The following is a 20,973-nucleotide window of genomic DNA, read 5'->3' as shown; positions in this document are numbered from 1 at the left end:
TCCTTAAGGGTACCGCTTCGGGGTACCGGGTCGCATAGTCCATGACGACCAAGATGTATTGATGGCCCCGGGCCGATTTAACTGAGGGACCCACGAGGTCCACGGCAATCCTATCAAAGGGAATTTCTATCACAGGTAGTGGAACTAAGGGACTATGGAAGTGGGAGGTGGGCGCGGTTATCTGGCAGGTGGGGCAGGACCTACAATAGTTTAAGATCTCCCGGTAACATCCTGGCCAATAAAACCTACTCACTATTTGCTCCTGAGTTTTTTCAAGCCCTAGGTATCTCTCCAGAATATGTGAGTGGGCCATATCTAATACCCTCCAACGGTATGGCCCTGGAACTAACAGCTATTCCACTACCTCTTCACTGTTCAGTTTGGTTACCCGGTATAACAGCTCCCCCTGAACTGCAAAGTGTGGGTACCTGGTGTCTGCCCCGGCTTTTGGGCAACACCATTACAAACCGTAACATTGTCCCACGCCCCTTTCAAGGTCAAGTCCCGAACTTGAGCTGCCCAAAGTTCTCTCTGGGCACCTCTAACTCAGGGCGGTCGGCCTCCACAGTCACAGTCTCGTCCTCTTCACCGACAAGGACACACAGTGGAAACCCATCCACTACCGATGTCGACTGGGGTATTTCTCCAGGGTCCTGTCTTTTGTCCCCGTGACCGAGTCTGGAGCCCTTCCCCCACAAATCCCAGAACAAGGGAAAATCGCGCCCCAATATGACAGGATGCATCAGGCCCTTGACCACCCCGACTTCGTGGGAATAGGCGCCACAGTCTGTTCCGACTGTCACTCTGGCCACTGGGTAGTTCTTGGCGTCCCCATGTATGCAGTGGATGCCCACAGATCTGGCGGGGAACAGCTGGTGGGGAAGGGTGGCTCTGATCAAGGTCACCAGACTCCCGGAGTCCAACAACCCCAGGACCATCACTCCATTAACGGACACGGCACACATCTGCGGCCCTTCGCCAGGTTGAGAGTCCACACTGCAGGCTGGGTAAACATAGTATGAACATCGTCTGCCTAGGCTGCAGTCCATAGGCTCAGCAGACGTATGACACTGGGCGGCTACGTGTCCCAGATTGCGACATCTCCAACAGATCACAGCCTTCACAACAGACCTTGCAGCCCCTTCAGTGGAAGTGGAACGCCCCCCAGTTGTGGCTCTGAACCCCTTCCATCGTGAACCCACCCCCTTTTGAGCACATCAGTAAGGGGAGGTGGCTACGTCGGGTTTCCCCGGGGTTTTTCGACCATTTGGTATCTCTCTACCAGACATACGAGGTCATCTGTTTTCCGAGGGTCGCCCTGGGCAACCCAGGTCTGCACCAGCCTGGGTAGGGAATGGATGAACCTGTCCATCACCACACACTCAACCATCTGGGCAGGAGAGGAAGACTGGCTGCAGCCATTTCTGTAAAAGATTTTACAAGTCAAACATCTGTGAGCGTGAAGGTCTGTTGCCAGCATACGCCCAGTGGTGGACCCTTTGTGCTCTGACAGACATAGTCACTCCTGAGCGTGCCAATATGTCGGTTTTTAATTTGGCGTATTCCTTTGCATCCTGTAAAGTCAGATTGTAATAAGGCTTCTGCAGCTCCCTAGTCAAATATGGCGTCAGAACCTCCGCCCACTGCTCCAGCAGCAATTTCTCCCATTCCGCCACCCTCTCAAAAACAGTCAGGAACGCCTCAACATCATCCCCCGGCGTCATCTTCTGTAACGCTCTCCTCACCGTCTTCCTGACGTATGCGTCATCACCTGGAGTTGTCGGAGCCATCGCCTTGCCACAGATTGCCTCTGCAAGTAACTCGATCTGCTGTTACTGTTGGCGATGCTGAACCTGTTGTATCAGCAGCTTAGTGGTCTCTTGTTGCTGCTATAGCTGCTCATGGTGCTGCTGCTGCTGCATTCTCTGCTGGCTCTGCAAGTGCTGTTGCTGCATGCTCTGCACCAGGTGCTTAATTAGCTCTTCCATGCTGCCGGACGTCTTCTGCTGGCTGGCAGCTTTCACCCAAGACATCCACCCGTCTCTGTAGCAGGTACACATGTTCTTGGAATCTTGCTCGCACTCTCACACAAACTGTGGTAAGACGCCTCACTCGGCCGCTTCCGGAAGTAGACTCAGGAACCGTGTTTTCTCTGCAGGCTTTATTTAGTGGCATATAGCCCTGCAGCTCCAGCAAAGATAAACACAGCCTTACTGGCAAAACAACAAAAGATAAACGATAGCACAGTCCATAGCAGTGTGGGATTAGCCACACAGGTTGTAGTCCCAGCTTTCAGCTCCTCTTTGAGCTGTGGCTTTCCAGTCTGAAGTCTTTGCCACTCTAAACTCAACAACCGAGAAAAAAAAACAGGACTGAACATTTAAACGTCGCTCAGCCACACCCTGAGATGGAGGTATGGGGAATGACGTCCCTCCCATCTGTCATTCCCATAAAACTATGCTCTTTAAAAGAGTTAATTCCCCTAGCATATAACATGCTGGCAGAAAGTTTATTGGTTCTAGTTTACACAGGCTAGCAACCTGTGTGACACATACCTCCCCTCATATACCATACCAGTGACTCTCACAGTGTATATACAGTGGGTACGGAAAGTATTCAGACCCCTTTAAATTCTTCACTCTTTGTTTCATTGCAGCCATTTCGTAAATTCTAAGAAGTTCATTTTTTTTTCTCATTACAGTACACTCTGCCCCCCATCTTGACTGAAAAGAAAACAGAAATGTTGAAATTTTTGCAAATTTATTAAAAAAGAAAAACTGAAATATCACTTGGTCGTAAGTATTCAGACCCTTTGCTCAGACATTCATATTTAAGTCAAATGCTGTCCATTTCCTTGTGATCCTCCTTGAGATGGTTCTACTCCTTCATTGGAGTCCAGCTGTGTTTAATTAAACTGATAGGACTTGAATTGGAAAGGCACACACCTGTCTATATAAGACCACACAGCTCACAGTGCATGTCAGACCAAATGAGAACCATGAGCTCAAAGGAACTGCCCAAGGAGCTCAGAGACAGAATTGTGGCAAGGCACAGATCTGGCCAAGGTTACAAAAGAATTTCTGCATTACTCAAGGTTCCTAAGAGCACAGTGACCTCAATAATCCTTAAAAGGAAGAAGTTTGGGACTACCAGAAGTCTTCCTAGACCTGGCCATCCAGCCAAACTGAGCAATCGTGGGAGAAGAGCCTTGGTGAGAGAGGTAAAGAAGAACCCCAAAATCACTGTGGCTGAGCTCCAGAGATGCAGTAGGGAGATGGGAGAAAGTTCCACAAAGTCAACTATCACTGCAGCCCTCCACCAGTCGGGCCTTTATGGCAGAGTAGCCCTACGGAAGCCTCTCCTCAGTTCAAGACATATGAAAGCCCGCATAGAGTTTGCTCATGAAGGACTAAGATTCTCTGGTCTGATGAGACGAAGATAGAACTTTTTGGTGATAATTCTAAGCGGTATGTGTGGAGAAAACCAGGCACTGCTCATCACCTGCCCAATACAATCCCAACAGTGAAACATGGTGGTGGCAGCATCATCCTATGGGGGTGTTTTTCAGCTGCAGGGACAGGAAGACTGGTTGCAATTGAAGGAAACATGAATGCGGCCAAGTACAGAGATATCCTGGATGAATACCTCTTCCAGAGTGCTCTGGACCTCAGACTTGGCCGAAGGTTCACCTTCCAACAAGACAATGACCCTAAGCACACAGCTAAAATAACAAAGGAGTGGCTTCAGAACAACTCTGACCATTCTTGACTGGCCCAGCAAGAGACCAATTGAGCATCTCTGGAGAGACCTGAAAATGGCTGTCCACCAACGTTCACCATCCAACCTGACGGAACTGGAGAGGATCTGCAAGTTAGAATGGCAGAGGATCCCCAAATCCAGGTGTGAAAAACTTGTTGCATCATTCCCAAGAAGACTCATTGCTGTACTAGCTCAAAAGGGAGCTTCTACTCAATACTGAGCAGAGGGTCTGAATACTTATGACCATGTGATATTTCAGTTTTTCTTTTTTAATAAATTTGCAAAAATTTCTACATTTTCTGGGGGGGTTTTTTCAGTCAAGATGGGGTGCAGAGTGTACTGTAATGAGAGAGAAAAAAAATGAACTTTTTAGAATTTACCAAATGGCTGCAATGAAACAAAGAGTGAAAAATTTAAAGGGGTCTGAATACTTTCTGTACCCACTGTATATATTGTAGTGTGTGTGTGTGTGTGTGTGTGTGTGTGTGTGTATATATATATATATATATATATATATATATATATATATATATATATATATATATATATATATATATATATATATATATAATATGTAGATTTTATATAGAAGTTATTGTGGCCTAGCAATTCTCGTTGTGTATGACTTTTTATTCACATACATATCATAATGCCTTCACTATTCATATTTGTGTTTGCCCCTTTAGCATGAATTTAAGCTGGCCAGCAATATGAATGCAGGACTTATCCGCTACCTGACCGTCAGCCCAAATGGACGCAGCGTCGTTGCAGGTTATTCTTCGGGATTCATTATCCTGCTGGACACCAGGACTGGTCTGGTACTCAGGGGGTGGCCTGCCCATGAGGGTGACATCCTGCAAATGAAGGTAAAAGTTCATCTTTTGTTAAAGGGAAACTGTCCAAAATGTTTATGCCCCTAAACCTTTAAATGACTGTGTAGCCCTTTCAAAGATAAGGAAGTTGATCACTATCTCACATCAGTGAGATATTGGGTTTTGAAGTTCTGTATATGTGTCCGGACACGCATTGGGGCGTGACGATGCACTTGCAGCTCCTCAGCCTTCCGCTATATTCCCTTCCATGTATCTGAGTAAATAACCTGTCAATCAACCAGAGGACAGAGGTGGTCGGCAGGGAATAGGGGGAGGCTGCTAAGCTATAAGAGCATCATCACGGCCTATTGCCCTTCCATACACAATTTCTATAGAACTTCAAAACCCAGTTTCTCGTTGCTGGAGCATCGCTTTTGGGTCCTAAATAGATAAACAAGCTACACAGTCATATAAGTAATTTAGGGGTGTAGAAGTTTGACAGGTTCCCTTTAAAGCTTACTCTCGTTTGGTCTTCTCTCTTTCTTTAATGTAGTCATGAGTCACATCAGTGTATTCTGGCTTCCCTGGAAGGCTTCATCGATGTTGGAGTGGTCTGTTTTAGCGCAATATGGCTTTGTTCACACCAGTTTCTACCTTTATGTCTGTGATATATGGTTATATAGAACATATACAGTACAGACCAAAAGTTTGGACACACCTCATTTAAAGATTTTTCTGTATTTTCATGACTATGAAAATTGTACATTCACACTGAAGGCATCAAAACTATGAATTAACACATGTGGAATTATATACTTAACAAAAAAGTGTGAAACAACTGAAAATATGTCTTATATTCTAGGTTCTTCAAAGTAGCCACCTTTTGCTTTGATGACTGCTTTGCACACTCTTGGCATTCTCTTGATGAGCTTCAAGAGGTAGTCACCGGAAATGGTCTTCCAACAATCTTGAAGGAGTTCCCAGAGATGCTTAGCACTTGTTGGCCCTTTTGCCTTCACTGTGCGGTCCAGCTCACCCCAAACCATCTCGATTGGGTTCAGGTCTGGTGACTGTGGAGGCCAGGTCATCTGGCGTAGCACCCCATCACTCTCCTTCTTGGTCAAATAGCCCTTACACAGCCTGGAGGTGTGTTTGGGGTCATTGTCCTGTTGAAAAATAAATGATGGTCCAATTAAACGCAAACCGGATGGAATAGCATGCCGCTGCAAAATGCTGTGGTAGCCATGCTGGATCAGTATGCCTTCAATTTTGAATAAATCCCCAACAGTGTCACCAGCAAAGCACCCCCACACCATCACACCTCCTCCTCCATGCTTCACGGAGGGAACCAGGCATGTAGAGACCATCCGTTCACCTTTTCTGCGTCGCACAAAGACACGGTGGTTGGAACCAAAGATCTCAAATTTGGACTCATCAGACCAAAGCACAGATTTCCACTGGTCTAATGTCCATTCCTTGTGTTCTTTAGCCCAAACTTGTCTCTTCTGCTTGTTTCCTGTCCTTAGCAGTGGTTTCCTAGCAGCTATTTTACCATGAAGGCCTGCTGCACAAAGTCTCCTCTTAACAGTTGTTGTAGAGATGTGTCTGCTGCTAGAACTCTGTGTGGCATTGACCTGGTCTCTAATTGGAGCTGCTGTTAACCTGCGATTTCTGAGGCTGGTGACTCGGATAAACTTATCCTCAGAAGCAGAGGTGACTCTTGGTCTTCCTTTCCTGGGGCGGTCCTCATGTGAGCCAGTTTCTTTGTAGCGCTTGATGGTTTTTGCAACTGCACTTGGGGACACTTTCAAAGTTTTCCCAATTTTTCGGACTGACTGACCTTCATTTCTTAAAGTAATGATGGAATGATGGCCACTCGTTTTTCTTAGCTGCTTTTTTCTTGCCATAATACAAATTCTAACAGTCTATTCAGTAGGACTATCAGCTGTGTTTCCACCTGACTACTGCACAACACAACTGATGGTCCCAACCCCATTTATAAGGCAAGAAATCCCACTTATTAAACCTGAAAGGGCACACGTGAGAAGTGAAAACCATTTCCGGTGACTACCTCTTGAAGATCATCAAGAGAATGCCAAGAGTGTGCAAAGCAGTCATCAAAGTTGTTTCACACTTTTTTGTTAAGTATATAATTCCACATGTGTTATTCATAGTTTTGATGCCTTCAGTGTGAATGTACAATTTTCAAAGTCCTGAAAATACAGAAAAATCTTTAAATGAGAAGGTGTGTCCAAACTTTTGCTCTGTACTGTATATGAAATGTTTTACTAAACAGCTGCAACAGCTGTTGTTTAATTGCATTTCCAATCACAATTTTCCTATCACCCATGACTGCACCACAAAGAGAAAGGGGATCCGCCCTTCCAGGACAAGAAATCTACAGAATAAAAGGGCGGCGCCTCTCCACCACCTCAGTTGGTTTCCTGTCCTTGAGGGAGAACCTTGTTAAAATGGCGGCAAAAGAAAGAAGAGAAGATTGTTCAAAGACCTGGGCCAGTCGGCTTCCAACCAGGGCACAGTCTCTGCTGCGGCCGGCGCCAGGGACCTGAAAGCGCCATGGTGGGTCCAAGGGGGCCTGTTCCTTCGGACGGGCGCAAACAGCAGCCGCCGCACCATTACCTTATGGTGGCCTGGCAGCCGCGCATCCCGGTTGCGCAGGACGCTATCCAGGAAATCGCGCCCTAAGACGCACGCCGGTGAAAAAAGAAGTAGCGGAGACCCATGTCTTCTAACATGTTTCCGGCTACTGTTTTATACCAGCCTGCGGCCCTGATGACAAGCATACCGGAGGGTCCTTGATGGGAGAACCTTAGACAGATTTACCTGTTGAAGATCCAGATGCGACTGAGCGGCGCCCCTGCCTGGGGTTGGCTGCTCCAGCTCCGTGCATCAGTGGAGAAGCTGCTGTGGAGCGGCACCTCTGTCTGGGGTCATCAGCTCCAGATCTGCACGTCAGTGAGAGAGTAGCTGTGGAACTGCGCCCCGGTCTGGGGTCGGCAGCCCCAGTTCCGTGCATCAGTGGAGAAGCTGCTGTGGAACTGCGCCCCTGTCTGGGATCAGCAGCTCCAGCTCTGCACATCAATGGGAGCACCTGTTGAGCTGCGCCCCTGCCTGGGGTCATCAGCTCCAGCTTTGATCGGCGCACTATTGGAGGCGCCCCTGCCTGGGGTTGGCCACCCCAGTATTGCTCAGGCATGGCCGGATGGAGAGGTCCAGCCTCCGAATCTGTACAGCTGGTGGTGAGTGATCTTCGTGAATGTTCACCTTGTTTATGGGACCCTTTCCTTGTTATGGTTACTAGGAAAGGCTGAAGGAAGTTAGCGCAAAACTCAAAAATCGGTGTGTGTGCGCTCTGTAAGACTCCATCTGGGCCAAGGGCCTCGTTCTTTAAATTTGGCTTAATGATGGAAGCTGGACCTTAGACCTCTAGGCTAAAGTTAGCCACATGTCTGGGCCGCACAGAGCCTCATTATTGGGCTTCAGAGTTTACCACAAAAATGAGCCTCAATCTGCTCAGTAAATGTTGAACTAACACTGGTGTTAATATAGCACATGGTCTTTGTGAAAGTCTGCTGTCCAGCTGCGTCACATCAGATGGCTCCTTCGGGAGGGGTTAGTCTGACAATTGAGATTTACCACCCTAAGGAAAGGTTTATCCTTCATTCAGATGGATTACTCTTTTAAATAAAAATCTGAGTGCAGTGCCTCACAGTACCTCATAAAGCCTCTTTGCGCTTCACAAAGAGCACATCATAGTGCTTCATAGCATAGCGCTTTATAGCACATCATGGCACATCACAGCGCCTCATGGCACATCACAGCGCCTCATGGCACATCACAGCGCCTCATGGCACATCACAGCGCCTCATGGCACATCATAGTGCCTCATAGCATAGCGCTTCATAGCACATCATAGTGCCTCATAGCACCTCACAGTGCCTAATAACGCATTATAGTGCATCATAGCACCTCATTGCCTCATAGCACCTCACAGTGCCACATAGCGCTTCATAGTGCATGGCATAGTGCCTCATAGCACTTCATAGCACTTCATAGCGCCTTATGGCGTAGGTTATCATAGTGATTCATAGCATATCATAGTGCCTTATGGTGCGTTCATAGTGCCGTATAGCGCCTGTTAGTACCTCATAGCGCTTCACAGTGCCTGTTAGTACCTCATGGGGCCTCATAGTGTCTCTCGGTGCTTCAGGGTGTCCCTATGCCTTGTAGTGCTTTATAGGGTGTCTGGGCCTTGTAGCGCCCTTGTGCCTCATAGTCCCTCTTTGTAAAGGTACTGGTTGCACAACACAACTAAGTTTGTCTGACAAAACCAAGTTCAGCGACTGTAAACTGTGCATGGCAAGCTTACAGAATTCAGGGGAAAAATATCCTTGCCTCTATTTTGAGACAGAGGGTGGCAGTATTCCTGGCTGGTGCTCAGCTGGCTCAGTGGAATGCCGGTTGGAGGCAGGTGACAATAAGAGCGCTTCCTTAGTTTTGCAGGTTTTGGCACACCTTCGTCGACCCCTGACGAAGGTGTGCCGAAACGCGCGTCGGGGTCGGCGTGCAGTACACGGAGTGACGGACCATCAGGTATTGAGATATTTCCATTTGATGTTGTGTGTAAATAAATTATAGGGCTGATGCAATTAGCAGTTTGGGAAGTTTAAAGGTTGTACATAGAATCTATTCATCTAAACAGATTGTGATTCCACTCTCAGTGTTTTTGCATCAGTCATGGTCTAGCTTTATGGGTTTTGTTGCTCTTTGGTCACTGACCACATACATAATTAAAGTGTGACAGGGCCACTGTGCACTTACTTCACTTGTACATATTAAGTGGTGGATGTAATACAATGTATATCCCATGTTGCATCTGCAGCATCAATGTACCATGGTGTAATTTGGTCCAGTGTCTCTACTTTTATATTTTACATTAAGACGTGTGTATTATAGATCCGTGTATGCACCTTTTCTTTAGTGCCACCAAGAATCTATTGATTTTTGTTATAAAAGTTTTTTAGTCCCAACACAATATTTGGCTATTCTTTATCTTTGCATTATGACCTGGATGTTCGGTTTGTTTGTTTGGGGTTATGATTAGTTTTCCGAATGGTCGTTTCATAGTCTGACACATATGTACAGTACAGACCAAAAGTTTGGACACACCTTCTCTTTTAAAGATTTTTCTGTATTTTCATGACTATGAAAATTGTACATTCACACTGAAGGCATCAAAACTATGAATTAACACATGTGGAATTATATACTTAACAAAAAAGTGTGAAACAACTGAAAATATGTCTGATATTCTAGGTTCTTCAAAGTAGCCACCTTTTGCTTTGATGACTGCTTTGCACACTCTTGGCATTCTCTTGATGAGCTTCAAGAGGTAGTCACCGGAAATGGTTTTCACTTCACAGGTGTGTCCTGTCAGGTTTAATAAGTGGGATTTCTTGCCTTAGAAATGGGGTTGGGACGATTAGTTGTGTGGTGCAGAAATCTGGTGGATACACAGCTGATAGTCCTACTGAATATACTGTTAGAATATGTATTATGGCAAGAAAAAAAGCAGCTAAGTAAAGAAAAACGAGTGGCCATCATTACTTTAAGAAATGAAGGTCAGTCAGTCCGAAAAATTGGGCAAACTTTGAAAGTGTCCCCAAGTGCAGTTGCAAACACCATCAAGCGCTACAAAGAAACTGGCTCACATGAGGACCGCCCCAGGAAAGGAAGACAAAGAGTCATCTCTGCTTCTGAGGATAAGTTTATCCGAGTCACCAGCCTCAGAAATCGCAGGTTAACAGCAGCTCAGATTAGAGACCAGGTCAATGCCACACAGAGTTCTAGCAGCAGACACATCTCTACAACAACTGTTAAGAGGAGACTTTGTGCAGCCGGCCTTCATGGTAAAATAGCTGCTAGGAAACCACTGCTAAAGACAGGCAACAAGCAGAAGAGACTTGTTTGGGCTAAAGAACACAAGAAATGGACATTAGACCAGTGGAAATCTGTGCTTTGGTCTGATGAGTCAAAATTTGAGATCTTTGGTTCCAACCACCGTGTCTTTGTGCGACGCAGAAAAGGTGAACGGATGGACTCTACATGCCTGGTTCCCACCGTGAAGCATGGAGGAGGAGGTGTGATGGTGTGGGGGTGCTTTGCTGGTGACACTGTTGGGGATTTATTCAAAATTGAAGGCATACTGAACCAGCATGGCTACCACAGCATCTTGCAGCGGCATGCTATTCCATCCTGTTTGCGTTTAGTTGGACCATCATTTATTTTTCAACAGGACAATGACCCCAAACACACCTCCAGGCTGTGTAAGGGCAATTTCACCAAGAGGGAGAGTGATGGGGTGCTACGCCAGATGACCTGGCCTCCACAGTCACCAGACCTGAACCCAATCGAGATGGTTTGGGGTGAGCTGGACCGCAGAGTGAAGGCAAAAGGGCCAACAAGTGCTAAGCATCTCTGGGAACTCCTTCAAGATTGTTGGAAGACCATTTCCGGTGACTACCTCTTGAAGCTCATCAAGAGAATGCCAAGAGTGTGCAAAGCAGTCATCAAAGCAAAAGGTGGCTACTTTGAAGAACCTAGAATATAAGACGTATTTTCAGTAGTTTCACACTTTTTTGTTAAGTATATAATTCCACATGTGTTAATTCATAGTTTTGATGCCTTCAGTGTGAATGTACAATTTTCATAGTCATGAAAATACAGAAAAATCTTTAAATGAGAAGGTGTGTCCAAACTTTTGGTCTGTACTGTATGTCACACAGTGCATCCCACGATTGTAATGTATGGGATATTTATTGCATGGACGTACATTATATGTGAATTCCAGGAATTGTTCTAATTAATAAAAAACCTTTGTAGGGTTTCATTCTTAAAGGTAGGAGGCATCACGTAGTGCTCATACAGCCATTGTGGGTTTGGTCCAATCAAGTGCAGTTGTATTGCTTTTTATAGGTTGCACAGAAGTCCTAAACATTAATATCTCTGGTCTTGTCCAAGCGTTGACTAAATAGGACAGACCCTGACTACTCATATACAGCTCAGCTAACCCAGCTTGATCAAACAAAACAATATTTATCCAGGGCAACCACTGATACTTGCAGACTCAGCTCAGGTGGAGTCTGGCCTGTGTCTCTGTTTAGCTCCAAGACACATACATTCTGCTCTGCTTTCCAACAGTCTGACTAAGGTGAATGCCTAGCCTGTTCTGGTGCATAGCTCTCCAGGTGCCCTAATCAAGACCTGTTCAGCTATTATTTAACCCAGTCCTACCTGGGTTTGCTACAACCCGAAGGGGCTATACAGATTCCTGAGAGTTAAATCATTGGAAATGGACTCTATAAGATCTGCTATTAAATCTGCAGTTCCAGGTGCTATATAGTAGTATAGGCATTTAAGGAGGTATACAATCAGGTTCCAATTCACGTGAAAAATCAAATTTCCTGAGAATAGTTATTGGCATAAAATGAGGATTTAGGCTTTCAGTTTGTGTACTTCCATTCAAATATTTATGAGCCTTAAGGCTTTCTGGAGAATTATAGTAGTTAGGACAACTCTCATATCGAAGGAAGAGGCATTGACAATAGTTTACCTCAGCTATTTTGGGATTATGGGCAGATCCATCGAGCGCTGCAGAACTCACTGGGCAGTGAGTAAGAGTTGTGGTCTCCCAAGGTAGAATAAGGAGTCCTGCTATATGTCAAAATTAATAAGCCGTCTGGACACAACTCTAAACAAGGCAATATTGCTGTTAATAACGCTAATCTCCTACATTCCAGTAGTAGCATGATCACAGGTACACACCCGTGGGCTGCCTCTAAAGATCAGGTTCCTCTAACCTAAAGAAGCTTTAGGCAGTATATAAGAAAGCTACATTCATCTATACATGGTCACCATGTAAAGGTATTGTCATACAACAGAGTAGCTTTAGCTTATGTAAACCATTATGGAGGATCTTGGGCAAGATCCCTAATGACACTTATGTCTAAGCAGTTCAGATGGCAAAGTCTCCCCTTTTATCTTTAACAGCACCTCATATAAAGAGGAAGAGAATTGCAAGTGGACCTTTTTAGCCATAGTGTCCAACCTGCATTGAATAAGCAAGGAATGTGAAAGTTAGCTTTGGATCTAGACCCATTTCCAGTCCAAAGATGGCTCCCTGGGATCTGAATCCAGTGCTTACGGCTCTAACAAGCCTTCGCTTAAACCCATGGATTCAAGGGCTTCGCATTAAAGACTATTATCCCGGTGGCCCTGACTTCAGCATGGTAAGTTAGTGACATTCAAGCTTTGTCGGTTAATCCTTTGTTTATACAGATCCTAGAAGATGGGCCAGTTCCGGAGCTACCCTATCTTCCGAAGATGGCTTCCAATTTCCATAGAAGTCAGGAAATTGTGCACCCTACTTTCTGTGCTAATCCAGGGAATCCATGGCAGAACAATAAGAAAGCGGATGTCCCCATCAAGTATTTTGTAAGGTTGCGATTCAATCTTCACCTTGCACCTTCTATAGACACTGTAGGCTTGATCTGGGATCTTCTGCTGTCCTTTCCTTTAGGAAAACTGTTCTACAGGCTGTGGTCCCACCCTAATTTTAAACTTTTTTTTCTCTGTAAATTTCTCATTGTGGTGCTGTCATGGGTGATAGGAAAACACTAAATTACTTACCAGTAATGTGATTTTCCTGAGCCCTTGACAGCACCCTTATATTCCCTCCCATCACTGGTAGAAGTTGATCACTTCATTTCATTCGTGGTGTTTGATTCACGCAGTGTGTAGAAGGAAAAATCGTGTCCTCTCATGCTCTGTAAACAACGGAGGTGGTGGAGAGGCGCCGCCCTTTTATTCTGTAAGTTTCCTGTCCTGGAAGGGTGGATTCCCTCTCTCGTTGTGGTGCTGTCATGGGCTCTGGAAAATCACATTACCGGTAAGTAATTTTAGTGTTTCCCATGCGCCTGGTCCATAGAAGTCTATGGATTCATCTGACACCTTATTGGGAAATTTTCACTTATACATTGATGTTAAAAGTGAAATCTTGATATGTGTGTTTTATGCTATTAATATAGATATAGCATTGATGAGGAATTCTGATCAGATCAAGTTATCATCTTGGATCACCAGGGTACGTGCTAACTACTAGTTCAGCGGGGTCTGACCCAGCTCAAAAGGCGCAGCGGTGAAGCTTGCACACTGCCACTATTTCTCTGTGGGACTGACGCAGACAGCTGAGCACAGTCCTCGACTATTTCCAGCAGTCCCAGAGACAATGTGGTCCGAGCATGTGCATCTCTGCTCCATTTAAGACTGGGCTCTGCGCGGCTTTGTTCCCTGAGTTGCAGTCCTTTATCTTGTGACTGCTAGTGATCCTGGGGTTGATCTCCCAGCATTCAGCAAGTCATCCTTAATTCTCTGGATAGAGAATTGCTTGACATTTTTGGGAAAACCCCTTAGACATTTCTGTAACTGAAAAATCATTTCATACATGTGAATGGGGCTGTTTCTGCAGCGCGTGCAATGTGCATGGATGTCTTCAAGCCTCATTCACATGAATAGGTTTCATACATTTCTGTAATGTTTGGATATTGGCAGTCTAGGAATTTCAGCTTTTGGCCAGTTGCACTTGAATTGAGCTAAATCTCTATTGCCCACCTCTAGAGGGCTGCTTACCTATAGCGAATATATCACTGGAAGTCCAGAGACTGAATCATATGTATAATACAGGGATCTGTACTTTGTAAAGGGAACGTGTCAAGAGATATCACGGGCAGTATAGCATACAGACACACTCCCTTCATTACAAACAACTGGTTCACTGTTAAACACTGCCAGGATTTAGAGAAAATATACAGTAAGAAGTGATCGCTTCCCTCTGACTTCTACCCTCTAGGCTCTGCCTGATTGACAGGTCTCTTCCTTTTTGCATGTAGGGAGATACTAGATACTTGTTAGTTAAGCCGAGCGGATAGAGAAGAAAGGAAGAAATAAGAAGGATAGATAGATATAGATCTCAGGTCAATAGAGAGATATATAAGATCTATATCTAGCTATAGATCTGTCCCTCTTATTTCTTCCCTATGAGCTCGGGTGTGTATGTCTGTGTGATATATACAGTTGAAACCAGAAGTTTACATACACTATATAAAAAGACACATATTAATGTTTTTCCTCAATTTCTGACATGAAATCAGAATAAACCTTTCCCGTTTTAGGTCAGTTAGGATTACTACAATTTTTAATATTTGCCAAATGCCAGCATAATGAGAAGAGAGAATATTTTAAGGTATTTTTATTACTTACTGCAAAGTCAAAAGTTTACATACATTTCATTAGTATTTGGTACCATTGCCCTTAAACTGAATGACTTGGGTTAAACGTTTGGGACATCCTTCCACAAGCTTCTCACAATAGTTGGTTGGAATTTGGGTCCATTCCTCCTGACACTGGTGTAACTGATCCAGGTTTGTAGGTCGCCTTGCTCGCTCCTGCCTTTTCAGCTTTGCCCATAAATTTTCAATACGATTGAGATCAGGGCTTTGTGATGGCCACTTCAAAACATTGACTTTATTCTTCAGTCACTTTGTTACCATTTTGGCAGTATGCTTCGGGTCATTGTCCATTTGGAAGATCCATTTCCACCCAAGCTTTAACTTCCTGGCTGATGTCTTGAGATGTTGCTTCAATATTGTCACATAATCTTCTTTTCTCATGATCCCATCTATTTTGTGAAGTGCACCAGTCCCTTCTGCAGCAAAACAACCCCACAACATAATGCTTCCACCCCCATGTTTCACAGTTGGGATGGTGTTTTTAGGCTTCCAAGCTTCTCCCTTTTTCCTCCAAATTTAACAATGGTCATTATGCCCAAAAAGTTCCATTTTAGTTTCATCAGACCACAGGACATGTCTCCAAAAATTAAGGTCTTTGTTCCTGTGTGCATTTACAAACATTAATCTGGCTTTTTATGTAGGAGTAATGGCTTCTTCCTGGCAGAGTGACCTTTCAGCCCATGTTGATACAGTCCTCTTTTCACTGTGGTTATTGACACAATCTTACCAGCTTCCGCCATCATCTTCACAAGGTCTTTTGCTTTTGTCCTTGGGTTGATATGCACATGTTGGACCAAAGCACATTCATCACTGGGACACAGAACCCATCTCCTTCCTGAGCGGTATGATGGCTGGACATTCCCATCTTGTTTGTACTTGCGGATAATTGTTTGTACAGATGAACGAAGCACCTTCAGGTATCTTGAAATTGTACCCAAAGATGAGCCAGACTTGTGCAAGTCCACAATTCTCTTCCTGATATCTTGGCTGATTTCTTTAGACTTTGCCATGATGCTACACAAAGAAGCAGTGTGTTTCTGGTGTGCATTAAAATCCATAACTCAGTTGTTGCCAAAAAAAACTCAGAAGCTTCCAAACACATGACATCATCATATGGTCAGTCCAGAATTGTTTAACGGCATAGTAATGTTAGTGTATGTAAACTTTTGACTTTGCAGTAAGTAATAAAAATGTCTTAAAACATTCTCGCTCTCATTATTCTGGCATTTGGCAAACATTAAAAAATGATGGTAATCCTAATTGACCTAAAATGGGAAAGGTTTATTTCCAGAGCTCTGAGTGGAGGGGCGCAGCACTATTCAGAAGTCACATTTGCAATCCATAGCCTAGTCTCAGAGTTGCGGAGAAGGGTGACAATTTGTCCTGTCCTTTATTTAATAAACCCTTGTATTAAGCAGTTTGTTGAAATCAGAAAGACAAGTGTCCGTGGGCGTCTTACCCAAGCCCCAGTAATGAGTAACTCTTCTTTATATTTGCCTGCCCCAGTGCTCGCTGTGATAGTTTGTTTAACCTGTTCTGAGTCAAGGTGAAATAACGTCCATCCCATCACAACTTGTTTATTCTCCTAAGGAGATGGTCCCTTCATTCAACCCCTGAAATGTTGGATCGCAGTAGATTTACTACACAGTTTATTAATAAGTTATTTTATCTGTGCCTTATATTATTATGGCTCACAGACCCTGTGTTTTGTACCTTTTACAAAGTAGATCAGTAGTTTCTCTATTAGAGGCTGATTCATAAACCACAGGTGGCGGAGAAACTGTAGGAAACATGACATTTTCCATGCCCTTTTTTTTCTTTCTAATTTTAGGTAATTTTTTAAAAAATATGTGCTGCCCAAACCACAGGCAGCATGAATCAGACCTAAGTCAGCTTTTCTCTTTTTATCCAGCACTTGCTAGGGGTAATTGAGTTTCTTGCTATCAAGAGTCCTGTCGATCACCTGCAGTGGCGCTGGGAGTAGCTTGCCAGGGGCAGAGCCTAGTCTCATCTCTGGCTATGGTCCCCAGTCAGATCTTTACAGAGTATTTAGAAATCCTCCTGGTTTCAGTCGTGTAGCCCGGCTTTGATTCATTCTTTCTGTAGTTTGGGCAGCACAAATTAGGTTAGTTTCCCTTTAAATAACCATACTGCTAAAGGGGATTTTCAAGCAATTGTGTAATCTACCTTTTTTATAAACATCCTCTCTGTTCTCAAGAATGGAGGAATCCTTTAATTGTATAGTTTACTGCTCATTGTCTATCTATCAGAGGTGGCTGGTTTTCTATCCTTGAAAGTATTTTTCTTTTTAAATAGAGCTTGTAAGTGCTGTTTTGAACCTGTTCGGATCTCTGGATCCCTCCAGCTTAAGTACCACTGTGCTGCTCGGATACTGCAGATGCAAAAGTGCCTTATTTAGCAGTATGAGAGAGCTCCACTATGCCGCTGGTCCGAACTGTCAATCTTCAGGAAAACACCGGCTCACGGTAAGCAGGAGGCCAGTAGGCTGAGCAGCAGTGTGCTCCTGAAGATAGAAGACGCAAATAACCCTTTAAGAAATTCCTGCTTATGCAGTTTCCTAAACTTTATTTGATTATACTCATCTGTAGTATATGTTGATGCTGTATAAGAGGGCATTATTAAAATAATAATGGCTTCTTATATATCGAATCAAATACTCAACTGTGTCCTAACATGATGGGAACTATAGACTTGGGCTTTCGTCTCTGCATCACTGCCAATCTTGCAATGTCTTTTAATGGGTGCTCCCCTAAATGTAATGTGTAGCTTCCTTGTCATAGACTTTTGCTTTTTATATCATTAATATATTATCTGCAGGTCTGCGGAATTGGTTTCTCTGTCCAGTTCACCAATGATTTCTCTGTCCTGCAGGCAGCGGATGGAAACCTCATCGTGAGCTCCTCATCTGACCATTCCCTCGCTGTCTGGAAGGAGCTTGAGCAGAAACCTTTACATCAGTTCAAGTCTAATTCTGACCCCATTCATGCCCTTGATCTGTACGGCAGTGAGATAATAACCGGGACCGTGGCGAATAAAATTGGTATCTACTCTCTCCTTGACTCCTCGACACAGCCAAACAGCACAACCAAACTCAGCTCGGAAAACTTCAAGGGGACCTTAACCAACCTGGCCGTTTTACCTACCAAGCGACTACTTCTCCTGGGCTCTGACAATGGAGTAGTCCGTCTGTTGGCATGAAAGACATTAATAACTATTTAGGGAACTGAATTAACCTCAATTTATCCGTGATGTTGCAAAACTTTCTTAAAAAAAGCCATAGACCCGTTACTTTCTAGTATTAATAACATTCATGGCAAGACCAGCAAGCATTCTGTTGTAAGCCCAAGCGGCATTTTTACCCATGAAGTATTAAACAGGAGGTGCTGCTAGAGCTGAAGAGACTGGGACCCTTCATATTTATTTTATTAAATCATTGTAAATTGTAATTGTACAGCCACATTCAGGATAACACCATAGCGCTGCGGACACAAGTATAGACTCAGTGCTCTGCTCTACAGAAAAACCATCGTTGTGCTAAAGAGCCGAGAGGACGATGCTCCAAAATCTGTCTAGTTCGCACTTTAAATGATTCCTCGTTAGTTATGCATTGTATATAAGCTGTACGGATCGTATCAGTAGCATCTTTACTATGTATTCAAACACTTGGTCTACATTATCCAAATCTGCCCAATTCGATCACAGCTTCCATTTCTAAACTTGTACTGGAAAGATGAAAGCTGCACAGTGATTGGCTTCTATGGAGAACAAAGCCTCATTTTCTTTGGACAGTTTTATTAAAGAAGGCTCATTATGTCTGATTTGTAGGAATTTTACACAAAATAGAACAGAAATTCTGTAGTGGGAGCAAATAAAGCCGGACAACTGAGAACATTTCCCGTTGTCTATGTATGCTCTCTTAGCTGATCATCGGTGGACCCAAGACTGCCATAAATGCCGGCTGATGGGAGCACAGGGCATTACCATTGCTGCCCTTCAGTATTTTCAGATCACCTAAGCCAGGATCACACAGCATTTGTGTGGCATTTGCCTATAAAATACACCAGCCAAATGTTGCATGTACATTTTTGATCCCTTGTACATTTTTGTAACTTCAGTATCATGTATACCTGGTGTTCTTCCATTAGGGTACATTCACACAAGACCTTTCCACGGTGTAAATACCTACATGATCTTTAATATGCATTCAAGTCTGCAGCGTAATCTGTAAATTCACATTTATACTGCGGATTTTCTCTGCAGCAAGTGAAATGAGATTTTGTGAATTTCTGGCACCCAATAGATCTGTGATATCCATCATGGCTTCAGTATCAACAGAAACCATTAGGTTACTACGGACAGAGCCTAAAGCTGGCCATATACATCAGACAGCTGTCAGTGGAACTAGAGTTCCACATACAGTTGTCTCCCCTGACTTCCCCATACAGGAATGCTCATTTCGGTCGTACGTTCCTGTGTTCTCGGACAGTTGTCTCCCCTGACTTCCCCATACACAGGAATGCTCATCTCGGTCGTACGTTCCTGTGTTCTCGGACAGTTGTCTCCCCTGACTTCCCCATACACAGGAATGCTCATCTCGGTCATACGTTCCTGTGTTCTCGGACAGTTGTCACCCCTGACTTCCCCATACACAGGAATGCTCATCTCGGTCATACGTTCCTGTGTTCTCGGACAGTTGTCTCCCTTGACTTTCCCATACACAGAAACCCTCACCTCGGTCGTACTTTCCTGTGTGCTCGGACAGTTGTCTCCCTTGACTTCCCCATACACAGGAATGCTCATCTCGGTCATACGTTCCTTTGTTCTCGGACAGTTGTCTCCTCTGACTTCCCCATACACAGGATCGCTCACCATGGTGAGGTGATGTACTAATTAATTCTGATTCCCAAAGCTTATTCAATCATGCCATAAGAGAACAAAATATCAGACCCCTTCAGCTTTTTAAGGCCATGCTGTAAGCCTTCATACGAACATTCATGAATTGGCATTATGTATATATTTTGTTTGGAAATGCAAGCCTGACCATCTCAGGAAATATATATGTCTACTTCAGGCTGCTCGCACTCCACTTTACCACCTCCGCAGGATGATTTGATACTTTTTCCATGTTTATGCTTCTGTTACATCACACACAGTGTTGTCAGAGGAAGTTCGGACTGTGAAGCAAGTTGTGACGTCCCTTTTCTCAATCTCTAATGTCTAAAGATCTGTTTTTGTTTGTAAATACTGTAAACTTTTTTTTTTCCGAAAACAGGATACCTGTGGACATGTAGCGTTTTTTTTACTTGCAGCAGCAAAGAAACTTGCAGAAGTCAGAAGATTAATCTCATCTAATATATATTGCTTGAGGAGAGACTATAGATACCTGGTATGATCCCGGTGACAGTAGAAAACCTTATTGCATTGTGATACAAATGGTAATGAACTTGCTGTTGGCAATTATGATGAATGACAAGACTGTTCTTCATTCCAGTATATCAAAGCTGAAATATTAGATTTCTATTAAAGTTCATGATTCTAGCAATAACCCTGCTTGTGTGTAAATTTTTATTGTTACATTGGTATTCTTGTTTCAGTGCTTGTATGGCCGGGGTCACATTAGCGTAGGTTCTCTCATGCGAGAGAATTGGGCTGATTTTGGACACTCTGATCAGAGTTTGAGCCTAGTGTCACCTTAGTGTGATCCGATTCTCTTGGATGAGAGAATCATATCACAGGTGAGAAGATGGAGAATAAGATTTCTCCATCTTCTCCATTGTGTGAGTCTGCGGATGTCATCCGAATGCAGTCTGTTTTTCAAACATCCACACTTGAATGGGTGCATGTCATCCGGTTTGCGGAGCCACGCGCAGCATGCTGTGATTTTTATTTTTTTTTCTCATGCTGAATTGGTATGAGAAAAAAAAAAAAAAAAAACTCATATCCCCATAGAATAACACTGGTCCGAGTGATATCTGATGAAACATCTGATAGCACTCCTTTGATGCATACGCTGA

The 20,973-nt window shown here is 44.0% G+C and overlaps 1 protein-coding gene across 2 annotated transcripts in view; it reads left to right on the top strand.

Moving 5' to 3' along the window:
- Positions 1 to 20,451, top strand: part of WDR81 (WD repeat domain 81) — a 74,439-nt gene extending 53,988 nt beyond the window's left edge. The window contains exons 11-13 of one of the 2 annotated variants that reach the window (XR_012297849.1): positions 4,446 to 4,625; positions 17,255 to 17,424; positions 17,831 to 17,966. Coding sequence is in view for 1 of the 2 variants with exons in the window: in XM_073667694.1 (XP_073523795.1) it covers positions 4,446 to 4,625; positions 17,831 to 18,157 (507 nt within the window). In the remaining variant the exon portion in view is untranslated. Of the gene's footprint in view, positions 1 to 4,445; positions 4,626 to 17,254; positions 17,425 to 17,830 lie in introns of both variants that reach the window. The other variant, XM_073667694.1, reaches the window with a different exon arrangement.
- The last annotated feature ends 522 nt before the right edge of the window (positions 20,452 to 20,973 follow it).

Source organism: Phyllobates terribilis, unplaced genomic scaffold (assembly GCF_046119375.1).
Source record: "Phyllobates terribilis strain yellow unplaced genomic scaffold, ASM4611937v1 Scaffold_2__4_contigs__length_985480577, whole genome shotgun sequence".
Taxonomy (NCBI): Eukaryota; Metazoa; Chordata; class Amphibia; order Anura; family Dendrobatidae; genus Phyllobates; species Phyllobates terribilis.
This window is presented reverse-complemented; position numbering and strand designations above follow the sequence as displayed.